At 57.6% G+C, this 16,208-nt stretch overlaps 1 protein-coding gene across 1 annotated transcript; it reads right to left on the minus strand.

Moving 5' to 3' along the window:
- Positions 1-489: 489 nt before the first annotated feature.
- Positions 490-16,111, minus strand: LOC130604237 (DNA-directed RNA polymerase II subunit RPB1-like; the record flags this gene model as incomplete). The annotated part of the gene is made up of 7 exons (XM_057418634.1): positions 490-736; positions 2,455-2,679; positions 5,111-5,316; positions 8,140-8,245; positions 9,845-10,016; positions 14,217-14,400; positions 15,982-16,111. Coding segments are annotated over 7 exons (1,270 nt in total), but the record flags the coding sequence as incomplete, so codon positions are not given.
- Between the last annotated feature and the right edge of the window lie 97 nt (positions 16,112-16,208).

A 16,208-nucleotide genomic window follows, 5' to 3' on the forward strand; every position in this document is an offset into this window, starting at 1 on the left:
CCCCTTAGATGCCCTCAAACCCCCTTAGATGCCTTCAAACCCCCTTTTACCCTCCCCAAACCCCCCTTAGATGCCTTCAAACCCCCTTTAGATGCCTTCAAACCCCATTTAGATGCCTTCAAACCCCCTTTAGATGCCTTCAAACCCCTTTTAGATGCCTTCAAACCCCTTCAAACCCCCTTTAGATGCCCTCAAACCCCTTTTAGATGCCCTCAAACCCCTTTTAGATGCACTCAAACCCCCTTTAGATGCCCTCAAACCCCCTTTAGATGCCCTCAAACCCCCTTTAGATGCCCCAAACCCCTTTTAGATGCCCTCAAACCCCTTTTAGATGCCTCAAACCCCCTTTAGATGCCTTCAAACCCCTTTAGATGCCCTCAAACCCCCTTTAGATGCCTTCAAACCCCCTTTACCCCCCCCAAACCCCCTTTACCCCCCCCCCCGCCCTTAGACCCCCCGCGTGTCCCCCCGCTCTCCCCCCAGGCCCACCCGCGTTGATCTTCTCGGCGATCTGCTCCATGGTGAGCTTCCTGTCCGTCATGTGCTTGCGGTCGAGCTCGACGCGCAGGAGCCAGGGCGAGATGCGGCTCACGTCGAAGTCGGGCATCTCGTAGTAGACGTTGACCCACTCCTGGTCCTCGGCCACCACGGTGCTCTGAGGGTTGGGGTCGTAGTAGATGGCGGTGTTGGCGGTCACCTTGCGGAGGGTGGTGTGCTCCAGGCGGCACAGGATGTCCTGGGGGGGGGGGAAAAGTGGGGGGGGGGGGGGGTTAGGTGGGGTGGAGGGGATGTGGGGTGGAGGGGATGGGGATGACATGGGAATGATGGGGATGATGTGAGAGGTGACACAGGACCATGGGGGTGGACGCCATAGGGATGGACGCCATGGGGATGGACGCCATGGGGATGGACGCCATGGGGATAGACGCCATGGGGATGGACGCCATGGGGATGTCATGGAGAACACAAGAGGTGCCATGGGGATGGACGCCATGGGGATGGATGCCATGGGGATGGACGCCATGGGGATGCCATGGGAATGGATGCCATGGGGATGGACACCATGGGGATGGACGCCATGGGGATGGACGCCATGGGGATGGATGCCATGGGGATGGACGCCATGGGGATGGACGCCATGGGGATGGACGCCAATGGGGATGGACGCCATGGGGATGTCATGGAGGACACAAGAGGTGCCATGGGGATGGACGCCATGGGGATGGACGCCATGGGGATGGACGCCATGGGGATGGACGCCATGGGGATGGACACCATGGGGGACTCAAGAGGTGCCATGGGGATGGATGCCATGGGGATGGACACCATGGGGGACTCAAGAGGTGCCATGGGGGTGGATGCCATGGGGATGGACGCCATGGGGATGCCATGGAGGACACAAGAGGCGCCACGGGGATGGACGCCATGGGGATGGACACCATGGGGATGGACACCACAGCGATGGTCACCACAGAACACAACACAGTTGACCCCAGGACACCGACACAACCACCCCACAGCCTAAGAGTAGCCCCCCCACCCCACAGCGGGGCTGCCCCCCAATCCAACCCAATCCAACCCAACCCAATCCAACCCAACCCAACCCAATCCAATCCAACCCAACCCAATCCAACTCAACCCAATCCAACCCAACTCAACCCAACCCAATCCAACCCAACCCATCCCAACCCAATCCAACCCAACCCAATCCAACCCAACCCAATCCAACCCAATCCAACCCAATCCAACCCAACCCAATCCAACCCAACCCAATCCAACCCAACCCAATCCAACCCAACCCAATCCAGCCCAACCCAATTCAACCCAACCCAAGCCAACCCAATCCAACCCAACCCATCCAATCCAACCCATCCCAACCCAATCCAACCCAACCCATCCCAATCCAATCCAACCCAACCCAATCCAATCCAACCCAACCCAATCCAATCCAACCCAACCCAATCCAACCCAACCCAATCCAACCCATCCCAACCCAACCCAATCTAACCCAACCCAATCTAACCCAACCCAATCCATCCCAACCCAATCCAACCCAACCCAACCCAACCCAATCCAACCCAACCAAACCCAACCCAATCCAACCCAACGCAATCCAACCCAACCCAACCCAACCGAACCCAACCCAACCCAAGCCAAGCCAACCCAATCCAACCCAACCCAATCCAACCCAAGACAACCCAACCCAAGCCAACCCAATCCAACCCAACCCAACCCAACCGAACCCAAGCCAACCCAACGCAACCTAACCCAACCCAATCCAGCTCAACCCAATCCAACCCAACCCAACCCAATCCAACCCAACCTAACCCAACCCAATCCAGCTCAACCCAATCCAACCCAACCCAACCCAATCCAACCCAACCCAATCCAACCCAACCCAACCGAACCCAACCCAACCCAAGCCAATCCAACTCAACCCAACCCAAGCCAAACCTTGGCTCTCTCGGCGTCGCGGGCGCTCTGCCCCAGCAGGAACACGGTGAGCGAGGGGGTCTTGGGCTTCTTGGAGATGTTGATGAGCTCCTTGAGGCGCGGCACGCCGAGGGTGACGTTCTTGGCCGAGACGCCGGCGTAGTGGAAGGTGTTGAGGGTCATCTGGGTGGCCGGCTCGCCCAAGGACTGCGCCGCCAGGGCACCCACCATCTCCCCTGGGTGAGCCTGGGGGGGGGGGGGACACACACACGACACCCAACACAACACGGGGGGGGGTGGGAGGGAGGGGGTCAATGGGGGTCCTCCAAACACCGCACGGCAGCTCGGCCATGCCGGCGACACGCGGAGCCTACTCCTTAGACCCCATAGCGACTCTCTAGACCCCCATATCTACCCTTTAGACCCCATATCTACCCTCTAGACTCCTGTATCTTACTTCTAGACTCCATACGTACCCCTTAGACCCCCATATCTACCCCTCAGCCCCCCATAGCTACCCCTCAGCCCCCCATATGTACCCCTTATCCCCCCATACGTACCCCTTAGCCCCCCATACCTACCCCACAGCCTCCCATACGTACCCCTTAGCCCCCAAACATACCCATTATCCCCCCATGCATACCCCTTATCCCCCCATACATACCCCTCAGCCCCCCATAGCTACCCCTCAGCCCCCCATACGTACCCCTTACCCCCCCGTACGTACCCCTTATCCCCCCATACATACCACTTAGACCCCCTTATCTACCCCACAGCCCCCCATACGTACCCCTCAGCCCCCCATAGCTACCCCTCAGCCCCCCATACGTACCCCTTACCCCCCCGTACGTACCCCTTATCCCCCCATACATACCCCTTAGACCCCCGTATCTACCCCACAGCCCCCCATACGTACCCCTTACCCCCCCATACGTACCCCTTATCCCCCCATACGTACCCCTTAGCCCCCCATATCTACCCCTCAGCCCCCCATAGCTACCCCTCAGCCCCCCATAGCTACCCCTCACCCCCCCCGTACGCACCCCTTAGCCCCTCATACGTACCCCTTATCCCCCCATATCTACCCCTCAGCTCCCCCTATCTACCCCTCAGCCCCCTATATGTACCCCTCAGCCCCCTATATGTACCCCTTAGACCCCCATAGCTACCCTTCAGAGCCCCATATCTACCCTCTAGACAGCGGTATCTTACTTCTAGACCCCATATGTACCCCTTAGCCCCCCATACATACCCCTTAGCCCCCCATATCTACCCTTCAGACACCTGTATCTTACTTCTAGACCCCATACGTACCCCTTAGACCCCCGTATCTACCCTCTAGACTTCAATATCTCAGCTCTAGACCCCCATATCTATGCTTTAGACAGCTATATCTTACTTCTAGACCCCATATGTACCCCTTAGCCCCCCATATGTACCCCTGAGACCCCCATATCTACCCTTTAGCCCTCCATATCTACCCTTCAGACACCTGTATCTTACTTCTAGACCCCCTATGTACCCCTTAGACCCCCATACATACCCCTTAGCCCCCCATATGTACCCCTGAGACCCCCATATCTACCCTTTAGCCCCCCATATCTACCCTTCAGACACCTGTATCTTACTTCTAGACCCCCTATGTACCCCTTAGACCCCCATACATACCCCTCAGCCCCCCATATGTACCCCTGAGACCCCCATATCTACCCTTTAGCCCCCCATATCTACCCTTCAGACACCTGTATCTTACTTCTAGACCCCAAATGCACCCCTTAGACCCCCATATCTACCCTCTACACTTCAATATCTCAGCTCTAGCCCCCCATATCTATGCTTTAGACAGCTATATCTTACTTCTAGACCCCATATGTACCCCTTAGCCCCCCATACATACCCCTTAGCCCCCCATATCTACCCTTCAGACACCTGTATCCCTAGACCCCATCTACCCTTAGACCCCAGATCTACCCTCTAGACTTCAATATCTCAGCTCTAGACCCCCATATCTATGCTTTAGACAGCTATATCTTACTTCTAGACCCCATACATACCCCTCAGCCCCCCATATGTACCCCTGAGACCCCCATATCTACCCTTTAGCCCCCCATATCTACCCTTCAGACACCTGTATCTTACTTCTAGACCCCCTATGTACCCCTTAGACCCCCATACATACCCCTTAGCCCCCCATCTGGACCCCTGAGACCCCCATATCTACCCTTTAGCCCCCCATATCTACCCTTCAGACACCTGTATCTTATCTAGACTAGCCCCCCATCTACCCTCTGACTTCAATATCTCACCCTTAGCCCCCCATATCTACCCTTCAGACACCTGTATCTTACTTCTAGACCCCAAATGCACCCCTTAGACCCCCATATCTACCCTCTACACTTCAATATCTCAGCTCTAGCCCCCATATCTATGCTTTAGACAGCTATATCTTACTTCTAGACCCCATATGTACCCCTGAGACCCCCATATGCTACCCCTTAGACCCCTATATCTACCCTTTAGCCCCCCATATCTATGCTTTAGACAGCTATATGTACTTCTAGACCCCATATGTACCCCTGAGACCCCCATATCTACCCTTTAGCCCCCCATACCTATGCTTTAGACAGCTATATCTTACTTCTAGACCCCATATGTACCCCCCAACCCCCCCACTCACGATGGCCTGGTTGAACTTGGACTCGATCTCCCCCAGGAGCCAGTCGAAGGCCTCCCCGCTGAGGCGGAACTCGTCGGCCATGCGGCGGGCGCAGAGCGTGGAGCGCAGGTGGATGTTGAAGAGCAGCGTGGCGTTGTGCTGCGCCTGCCGGCTCAGCGGGTCCTCGCCGTTCACGATCACCAGGCGCCGGCTCAGCTCCCGCACCCCTGCCGGACACGGGCGCCTTACTACGGCCCTACTACGGGGTTACTATGGGGTTACTACGGCCCTACTACGGGGTTACTACGGCCCTACTACGGGGTTACTATGGGGTTACTACGGCCTTACTACGGGGTTACTATGGGGTTACTACGGCCCTACTACGGGGTTACTATGGGGTTACTACGGCCTTACTACGGGGTTACTATGGGGTTACTACGGCCCTACTACGGGGTTACTATGGGGTTACTACGGCCTTACTACGGGGTTACTACGGCCCTACTACGGGGTTACTATGGGGTTACTACGGCCCTACTACGGGGTTACTATGGGGTTACTACGGCCCTACTACGGGGTTACTATGGGGTTACTACGGCCCTACTACGGGGTTACTATGGGGTTACTACGGCCTTACTACGGGGTTACTATGGGGTTACTACGGCCCTACTACGGGGTTACTATGGGGTTACTATGGCCTTACTACGGGGTTACTATGGGGTTACTACGGCCTTACTATGGGGTTACTACGGCCTTACTATGGGGTTACTATAGGGTTACTGTGGGCATACTATGCACTTACTATGGGGTTACTATGCAGTTACTACAGGGTTACTATGGGGTTACTATACTATTACTATGGGATTGTTATGGGGTTACTATGGGCATACTATGCACTTACTATGCAGTTACTACAGACTTACTATAGGTTTACTATGGGGTTACTATAGGGTTACGATGCTATTACTATGGGGTTACTATGGGCATACTATGCAGTTACTACAGGTTTACTATGGGGTTACTATGGGGTTAGTATAGGGTTACTATGCTATTACTATGGGGTTAGTATAGGGTTACTATGCTATTACTATGGGGTTACTATAGGGTTACTATGCTATTACTAACGGGTTAGTTACCCGTTACTATAGTTACTATATAGTTACTATAGTATAGTTACTATAGGGTTACTATGGGCATACTATGCACTTACTATTGGGTTACTCTGCAGTTACTACAAAGTTACTACAGGTTTACTATGGGGTTACTATAGGGTTACTATGCTATTACTATGGGGTTGTTATGGGGTTACTATGGGAATACTATGCACTTACTATGGGGTTACTATGCAATGGGGTTACTATAGGCATACTATGCACTTACTATGGGGTTGTTATGGGGTTACTATGGGCACACTATGCACTTACTATGGGGTTACTATAGGTTTACTATGGGGTTACTATAGGGTTACTATACTATTACTATGGGATTGTTATGGGGTTACTGTGGGCATACTATGCACTTACTATGGGGTTACTATGCAGTTACTACAGAGTTACTATGGGGTTACTATGGGCATACTATGCACTTACTATGGGGTTACTATGCAGTTACTAGAGTTACTATAGGTTTACTATGGGGTTACTATAGGATTAATATGCACTTACTATGGGGTTACTATGCAGTTACTATAGGCTTACTACAGGGTTACTATAGGTTTCCTATGGGGTTAGCATAGGATGTCTATGGTGTTACTATGGGGTTACTATAGGTTTACTATGAGGTTAGCATAGGATTTCTATGCAGTTACTACAGGTTTACTATGAGGTTAGCATAGATTTACTATAGGTTTACTACGGGGTTACTATAGGTTTACTATGGGGTTACTATAGGGTTGCTATGGGCATACTACGCTATTACTATAGGATTACTATGCAGTTACTACAGAGTTACTATAGGTTTACTATGCGGTTACTACAGGTTTACTATGAGGTTAGCATATGTTTACTATGGGGTTACTATAGGATTACTATGGGGTTACTATAGGTTTACTATGGGGTTAGCACAGGTTTACTATGGGGTTACTATAGGTTTACTATGGGGTTAGCACAGGTTTGCTATGGGGTTAGCACAGGTTAGCTATGGGGTTAGCACAGGTTAGCTATGGGGTTACTATAGATTTACTATGAGGTTAGCACAGGTTTGCTATGGGGTTACTATAGGTTTACTATGGGGTTAGCACAGGTTAGCTATGGGGTTACTATAGGTTTACTATGGGGTTAGCACAGGTTAGCTATGGGGTTACTATGGGGTTAGCACAGGTTTGCTATGGGGTTACTACAGGTTTACTATGGGGTTAGCACAGGTTAGCTATGGGGTTACTATAGGTTTACTATGGGGTTAGCACAGGTTTGCTATGGGGTTACTATAGGTTTACTATGGGGTTACTATAGATTTACTATGGGGTTAGCACAGGTTTGCTATGGGGTTACTATAGGTTTACTATGGGATTAGCACAGGTTAGCTATGGGGTTACTATAGATTTACTATGGGGTTAGCACAGGTTTGCTATGGGGTTACTATAGATTTACTATGGGGTTAGCACAGGTTTGCTATGGGGTTACTATAGGTTTACTATGGGGTTAGCACAGGTTAGCTATGGGGTTACTATAGGTTTACTATGGGGTTAGAAGAGATTTACTATGGGGTTAGCAAAGGTTTACTATGGGGTTACTATAGGTTTACTATGGGGTTAGCACAGGTTAGCTATGGGGTTACTATAGGTTTACTATGGGGTTAGCACAGGTTAGCTATGGGGTTACTATAGGTTTACTATGGGGTTAGCACAGGTTAGCTATGGGGTTACTATAGGTTTACTATGGGGTTAGCACAGGTTAGCTATGGGGTTACTATAGGTTTACTATGGGGTTAGCACAGGTTAGCTATGGGGTTACTATAGGTTTACTATGGGGTTAGCACAGGTTAGCTATGGGGTTACTATAGATTTACCCCTTCAACCTCTCAATGGGGGTGCCCCCCAGCACCCCCCAACTCACCCTCCACCACTTTGATGGGGTGCAGGTCCGAGGGCAGCCGGGAGTTGATGTGGAAAATCTTCTGCGCGTTCCAGATCATGCGGAGCAGGTTACAGGGGAGCACGACCTGGGGGGGGAGACCCCAAAATGGGGTTCAGGACCTCAAAAATGGGGCTCAGGACCTCAAAAATGGGGCTCAGCACCCCCAAAATAGGGGATAGGGCCTCAAAAATGGGGCTCAGCACCCCAAAAATGGGGTTCAGGACCTCAAAAATGGGGCTCAGGACCTCAAAAATGGGGCTCAGCACCCCAAAAATGGGGTTCAGCACCTCAAAAATGGGGCTCAGGGCCCCAAAAATGGGGTTCAGGACCTCAAAAATGGGGCTCAGGACCTCAAAAATGGGGTTCAGGACCCCCAAAATAGGGGATAGGACCTCAAAAATGGGGTGTAAGAGCCAAAAATGGGGTTCAGGACGCACAAAGTAAGGCATAGGAGCTCAAAAATGGGGCTCAGCACCTCAAAAATGGGGTTCAGGACCTCCAAACTGGGGTTCAGGACCCACAAAATAGGGGATAGGACCTCAAAAATGGGGGATAGGACCTCAAAAATGGGGTTCAGGACCTCAAAAATGGGGTTCAGGACCCACAAAATGGGGTTCAGAATCCACAAAATGGGGGATAGGACCTCAAAAATGGGGTTCAGGACCTCAGGGTTTAGGAGGTCAAAAAAAGGGGTTCCCCTCCCCCATGGATCCCCCTGCCCCTCCCCCACGGATCCCCCCATTCCCTGTGTCCCCCCCTTCTGCCCTCCCCCACCTTGCTGTCCCCCGTTGGGAAGATGAGGATCCCCCATCCCCCCCCCATTGCCCATCCCCCACCCCATGGATGCCCCCCCCTCCCCCACCTTGCTGTCCCCTGTTGGGAAGATGAGGATCCCCCATCCCCCACCCCATGGATCCCCTCCCCCACCCCATGGATCCCCTCCCCCACCTTGCTGTCCCCGGTGGGGAAGATGAGGATCCCCCATCCCCCCCCATTGCCCATCCCCCACCCCATGGATCCCATCCCCCCCATTGCCCATCCCCCACCCCATGGACCCCCTCCCCCACCTTGCTGTCCCTGGTGGGAAGATGAGGATCCCCCATTGCCCATCCCCCACCCCATGGATCCCATTGGCCCCCATGGATCCCATCCCCCACCCGATGGATCCCCTCCCCCCCCCATGGTTCCCCTCCCCTCCCCCACCTTGCTGTCCCCGGTTGGGAAGATGAGGATCCCCCATCCCCCATCCCCCCCCCCCTGGATCCCCTCCCCTCCCCCACCTTGCTGTCCCCGGTAGGGAAGATGAGGATCCCCCATCCCCCATCCCCCCCCCCCCCCCTGGATCCCCTCCCCTCCCCCACCTTGCTGTCCCCTGTTGGGAAGATGAGGATCCCCCATCCCCCATCATCGCCCATCCCCCACCCCATGGTTCCCCTCCCCCCCTGGATCCCCTCCCCTCCCCCACCTTGCTGTCCCCGGTAGGGAAGATGAGGATCCCCCCCTTGCCCATCCCCCCCCATGGACCCCTCCCCTCCCCCACCTTGCTGTCCCCTGTTGGGAAGATGTTGTATCCCCCCATTGCCCCCCCCCCCCCCTATGGTTCCCCTCCCCCACCTTGCTGTCCCCGGTTGGGAAGATGAGGATCCCCCATTGCCCCTCCCCCCCCATGGTTCCCCTCCCCCACCTTGCTGTCCCCTGTGGGGAAGATGACCCTGAGCACCTCGCGGTCCTCCCGCATCCTCTCGAATTCCCGCTCCAGCTCGTTCTGGACGTGAGCGTTGGACAGGAGCTCCTTGACCAGCTCCTCCTGCAGCGTCCGCCGCAGCGCCCGCTCGTTGCTGCAGTCAAAGCGGAATCTGTGGGGCAGGAAAGGGGTCAGTGTGGGGCAGGAAAGGGGTCAGTGTGGGGCAGGAAAGGGGTCAGTGTGGGGCAGGAAAGGGGTCAGTGTCCCAGCTCCTCCTGCAGCGTCCGCCGCAGCGCCCGCTCGTTGCTGCAGTCAAAGCGGAATCTATGGGGCAGGAAAGGGGTCAGTGTGGGGCGGGAAAGGGGTCAGTGTGGGGCAGGAGAGAAAGGGGTCAGTGTGGGGCAGGAAAGGGCTCAGTGTGGGGCAGGAAAGGGGTCAGTGTGGGGCAGGAGGGAAAGGGCTCAGTGTGGGGCAGGAAAGGGGTCAGTGTGGGGCAGGAGGGAAAGGGCTCAGTGTGGGGCAGGAGAGAAAGGGGTCAGTGTGGGGCAGGAGAGAAAGGGGTCAGCATCCACCACATCGCCCGCTCGTTGCTGCAGTCAAACCTGAACCTGGATGTGTGGGGCAGGAAAGGGGTCAATGTGGGGCAGGGAACATGGGGGGAGAGAAAGGGGTCAATGTGGGGCAGGAAAGAGGTCAATGTGGGGCAGGAAAGGGCTCAGTGTGGGGCAGGAAAGGGGTCAATGTGGGGCAGGAAAGAGGTCAATGTGGGGCAGGAAAGGGGTCAGCATCCACCGCATCGCCCGCTCGTTGCTGCAGTCAAACCTGAACCTGGATGTGTGGGGCAGGAAAGGGGTCAATGTGGGGCAGGGAACATGGGGGGAGAGAAAGGGGTCAATGTGGGGCAGGAAAGGGGTCAGCATCCGTTGCAGCGCCCGCTCGTTGCTGCAGTCAAACCTGAACCTGGATGTGTGGGGCAGGAAAGGGGTCAATGTGGGGCAGGAAAGGGTTCAGTGTGGGGCAGGAAAGGGGTCAATGTGGGGCAGGAAAGGGGTCAATGTGGGGCAGGAAAGGGGTCAGCATCCACCGCATCGCCCGCTCGTTGCTGCAGTCAAACCTGAACCTGGATGTGTGGGGCAGGAAAGGGGTCAATGTGGGGCAGGAAAGGGGTCAATGTGGGGCAGGAGGGAAGATGGGGGGCACCAAGGGGGACACAAGAACTTGGGGGGCACCAAGTTGAGCTCCACCACGCTCAGAAGCAGCTCAACCCCACCTCCTCCCCATAGCCCATCTCCCCATAAGCCTTACCCCCTTCCCAGCCCCACAACCAAGCTCTGTGTCCGCCTCCCCATAACCAAACCCAGCTGCCCCCCAAGTTCTGTCCCCCACAACCAACCCCTACTGCCCCCTAAGTTCTCTTCCCCCCAACCGCAGCTGCCCCCCAAGTTCTCTTCCTCACAACCAACCGCAGCTGCCCCCTAAGTTCTCTTCCCCATAACCAACCCCAGCTGCCCCCTAAGTTCTCTTCCCCACAACCAACCCCAGCTGCCCCCCAACTTCTCCCTCCCCCCAACCCCAGCTGCCCCCTCAGTTCTCTTCCCCATAACCAACCCCAGCTGCCCCCCAAGTTCTCTCCCCCCACCCAACCCCAGCTGCCCCCTAAGTTCTCTTCCCCATACCCAAGACGTGATGCCCGACTATCTTTGTCGACCCTACCCAACCCCAGCTGCCCCCCACGTTCTGTCCCCCATAACCAACCCCAGCTGCCCCCCAAGTTCTCTTCCCCATAACCAACCCCAGCTGCCCCCCAAGCTCTGTCCCCCATAACCAACCCCAGCTGCCCCCCAAGCTCTGTCCCCCATAACCAACCCCAGCTGCCCCCCAACTTCTCTTCCCCATAACCAACCCCAGCTGCCCCCAAGTTCTCTTCCCCATAACCAACCCCAGCTGCCCCCCAAGCTCTGTCCCCCACAACCAACCCCAGCTGCCCCCCAAGTTCTCTTCCCCATAACCAACCCCAGCTGCCCCCCAAGCTCTGTCCCCCATAACCAACCCCAGCTGCCCCCCAAGTTCTCTTCCCCACAACCAACCCCAGCTGCCCCCCAAGTTCTCTTCCCCATAACCAACCCCAGCTGCCCCCTAAGTTCTCTTCCCCATAACCAACCCCAGCTGCCCCCCAAGTTCTCTTCCCCATAACCAACCCCAGCTGCCCCCTAAGTTCTCTTCCCCACAACCAACCCCAGCTGCCCCCCAAGCTCTGTCCCCCATAACCAACTGCAGCTGCCCCCCAAGCTCTGTCCCCCATAACCAACCCCAGCTGCCCCCTAAGTTCTGTCCCCCACAACCAACCCCAGCTGCCCCCCTAGTTCTGTCCCCCATAACCAACCCCAGCTGCCCCCCAACTTCTCTTCCCCATAACCAACCCCAGCTGCCCCCCAAGCTCTGTCCCCCATAACCAACCCCAGCTGCCCCCCAAGTTCTGTCCCCCACAACAAACCCCAGCTGCCCCCCAAGCTCTGTCACCCATTACCAACCCCAGCTGCCCCCCACGTTCTGTCCCCCACAACCAACCCCAGCTGCCCCCCAAGTTCTGTCCCCCACAACCAACCCCAGCTGCCCCCCAACTTCTCTTCCCCATAACCAACCCCAGCTGCCCCCCAAGTTCTCTTCCCCATAACCAACCCCAGCTGCCCCCCAAGTTCTCTTCCCCATAACCAACCCCAGCTGCCCCCCAAGTTCTCTTCCCCATAACCAACCCCAGCTGCCCCCTAAGTTCTCTTCCCCACAACCAACCCCAGCTGCCCCCCAAGTTCTCTTCCCCATAACCAACCCCAGCTGCCCCCCAAGTTCTCTTCCCCACAACCAACCCCAGCTGCCCCCTAAGTTCTCTTCCCCACAACCAACCCCAGCTGCCCCCCAAGTTCTCTTCCCCATAACCAACCCCAGCTGCCCCCCAACTTCTCTTCCCCTGCTGCCCCCTAAGTTCTCTTCCCCACAACCAACCCCAGCTGCCCCCCAACTTCTCTTCCCCATAACCAACCCCTACTGCCCCCAAGTTCTGTCCCCCACAACCAACCCCAGCTGCCCCCAAGCTCTGTCCCCCATAACCAACCCCAGCTGCCCCCCAACTTCTCTTCCCCATAACCAACCCCAGCTGCCCCCTAAGTTCTCTTCCCCATAACCAACCCCAGCTGCCCCCCAAGTTCTGTCCCCCACAACCAACCCCAGCTGCCCCCTAAGTTCTCTTCCCCATAACCAACTGCAGCTGCCCCCTAAGTTCTCTTCCCTATAACCAACCCCTACTGCCCCCTAAGTTCTGTCCCCACAACCAACCCCAGCTGCCCCCTAAGTTCTCTTCCCCATAACCAACTGCAGCTGCCCCCTAAGTTCTCTTCCCTATAACCAACCCCTACTGCCCCCTAAGTTCTGTCCCCCATAACCAACCCCAGCTGCCCCCCAAGTTCTGTCCCCCATAACCAACCCCAGCTGCCCCCCAAGTTCTGTCCCCCACAACCAACCCCAGCTGCCCCCCAAGTTCTGTCCCCCATAACCAACCCCAGCTGCCCCCCAAGCTCTGTCCCCCATAACCAACCCCAGCTGCCCCCCAAGTTCTGTCCCCCACAACCAACCCCAGCTGCCCCCCAAGTTCTGTCCCCCACAACCAACCCCAGCTGCCCCCTAAGTTCTCTTCCCCACAACCAACCCCAGCTGCCCCCCAAGTTCACCCCCCCAACTGCAGCTGCCCCCCAAGTTCTGTCCCCCACAACCAACCCCAGCTGCCCCCCAACTTCTCTTCCCCACAACCAACCCCAGCTGCCCCCTAAGTTCTCTTCCCCATAACCAACCCCAGCTGCCCCCTAAGTTCTCTTCCCCATAACCAACCCCAGCTGCCCCCCAACTTCTCCCTCCCCCCACCCAACTGCAGCTGCCCCCAAGTTCTCTTCCCCACAACCAACCCCAGCTGCCCCCCAAGTTCTGTCCCCCATAACCAACCCCAGCTGCCCCCCAACTTCTCTTCCCCATAACCAACCCCAGCTGCCCCCCAACTTCTCCCTCCCCCCACCCAACTGCAGCTGCCCCCCAAGTTCTCTTCCCCACAACCAACCCCAGCTGCCCCCCAACTTCTCTTCCCCATAACCAACCCCAGCTGCCCCCTAAGTTCTCTTCCCCATAACCAACCCCAGCTGCCCCCCAAGCTCTGTCCCCCATAACCAACCCCAGCTGCCCCCTAAGTTCTGTCCCCCATAACCAACCCCAGCTGCCCCCCAACTTCTCTTCCCCATAACCAACCCCAGCTGCCCCCCAACTTCTCCCTCCCCCCACCCAACCCCAGCTGCCCCCCAAGTTCACCCCCCCCCCCGTTCTGCCCCCTTACTTCTTCTCGAAGGCCTTGTTGGAGGCCTTGAGCGTGGCGAGGTTCTGGAACTCCACGCTCTCGCCCCCCAGCCCGTCCTCCCCATAGCGCAGCTGCACCACCTGGTTGATGGAGTTCCGCACCGTGGCGTCGTACTTCACCATCACCGACTCCATGGACTTGATCAGCCGGCGCTGGATGTAACCTGGGGGGCGGAGGGAGGGAGGGGTCATGGGGGGGACTTGGGGGGCGGAGGGAGAGGGGGGACTTGGGGGGCGGAGTGGGGATGGGGGGAGTTGGGGGGTGGAGAGAGGGGGGACTTGGGGGGCGGAGAGGTAATGGGGGGGTTGGGGGGCGGAGTGGGGATGGGGGGCAGAGGGAGAGGGGGGACTTGGGGGGCAGAGTGGGGATGGGGGGGTTGGGGGGTGGAGTGGGGATGGGGGGCGAGGGAGAGGGGGGACTTGGGGGGCGGAGTGGGATGGGGGGGGTTGGGGGGCGGAGTGGGGATGGGAGGTGGAGGGAGAAGGGGGACTTGGGGGGCAGAGTGGGGATGGGGGGTGGAGGGAGAAGGGGGACTTGGGGGGTGGAGTGGGGATGGGGGCGGAGGGAGAGGGGGGACTTGGGGGGCGGAGTGGGATGGGGGTGGAGGGAGAGGGGGGACTTGGGGGGCGGAGAGGGGATGGGGGCGGAGGGAGAGGGGGGACTTGGGGGGCGGAGTGGGATGGGGGGTGGAGGGAGAGGGGGGACTTGGGGGGCGGAGTGGGGATGGGGGCGGAGGGAGAGGGGGACTTGGGGGGCGGAGTGGGATGGGGGTGGAGGGAGAGGGGGACTTGGGGGGCGGAGTGGGATGGGGGGTTGGGGGGGGGGGGGATGGGGGGTGGAGGGAGAGGGGGGACTTGGGGGGCGGAGAAGTAATGGGGGCTGGAGGGAGAGGGGGGACTTGGGGGGCAGAGTGGAGATGGGGGACTTGGGGGGTGGAGTGGGGTTGGGGGGTGGAGGGAGAGGGGGGACTTGGGGGGTGGAGTGGGGATGGGGGGGTTGGGGGGCAGAGAGGGATTGGGGGACTTGGGGGGCAGAGTGGGATTGGGGGGACTCGGGGGGGGGAGAGAGGGGGGACTTGGGGGGTGGAGAGGTAATGGGGGGGTTGGGGGGCGGAGTGGGGATGGGGGGTGGAGGGAGAGGGGGGACTTGGGGGGCAGAGTGGGGATGGGGGGGATGGAGTGGGGCTGGGGGGAGTTGGGGGGTGGAGAAAGGGGGGACTTGGGGGGCAGAGTGGGATTAGGGGGAGTTGGGGGGCAGAGCGGTGATGGGGGGGGCAGGAGGGGGCTGGGGGGGCTTGATGGACCCCAAACCCCCCTTTAACCCCCCCAAGACACATGTGGGGCAGACTCCATCACCCCAAACCCCCTTTAACCCCCCTAAGACACATGTGGGGCAGACTCCATCACCCCAAACCCCCTTTAACCCCCCCAAGACACATGTGGGGCAGACTCCATCACCCCCAAACCCCCTTTAACCCCCCTAAGACACATGTGGGGCAGACTCCATCACCCCCAAACCCCCTTTAACCCCCCCAAGACACATGTGGGGCAGACTCCATCACCCCCAAACCCCATTTAACCCCCCCAAGACACATGTGGGGCAGACTCCATCACCCCAAACCCCCTTTAACCCCCCTAAGACACATGTGGGGCAGACTCCATCACCCCCAAACCCCCTTTAACCCCCCTAAGACACATGTGGGGCAGACTCCATCACCCCAAACCCCCTTTAACCCCCCTAAGACAGGAGTTCTCCACGAAGCCCCTGCTCTCGGGGCCGTAGTCGTCCTTGATGAAGTGGGGCAGGGTGCGGTGCTTGAAGCCGAACGGGATCCTCTTGCCCTCCACGTTCTGCTGCCCCACAACCGCGATGACCTGGGGGGGGGGGAAAGGGGGGAGGTTATGGGGTGTGGGTGTGGGGAGCTGTGGGGTGTAAAGGGGGGGGTATGGGGATGGGGGGATCTATGGGGTG

The sequence above is a fragment of the Pezoporus wallicus genome, unplaced genomic scaffold (genome assembly GCF_028554395.1).
Source record: "Pezoporus wallicus isolate ANWC-B61680 ecotype Strahan unplaced genomic scaffold, APGP_CSIRO_Pwel_v1 contig_13134, whole genome shotgun sequence".
Classification (NCBI taxonomy): domain Eukaryota; kingdom Metazoa; phylum Chordata; class Aves; order Psittaciformes; family Psittacidae; genus Pezoporus; species Pezoporus wallicus.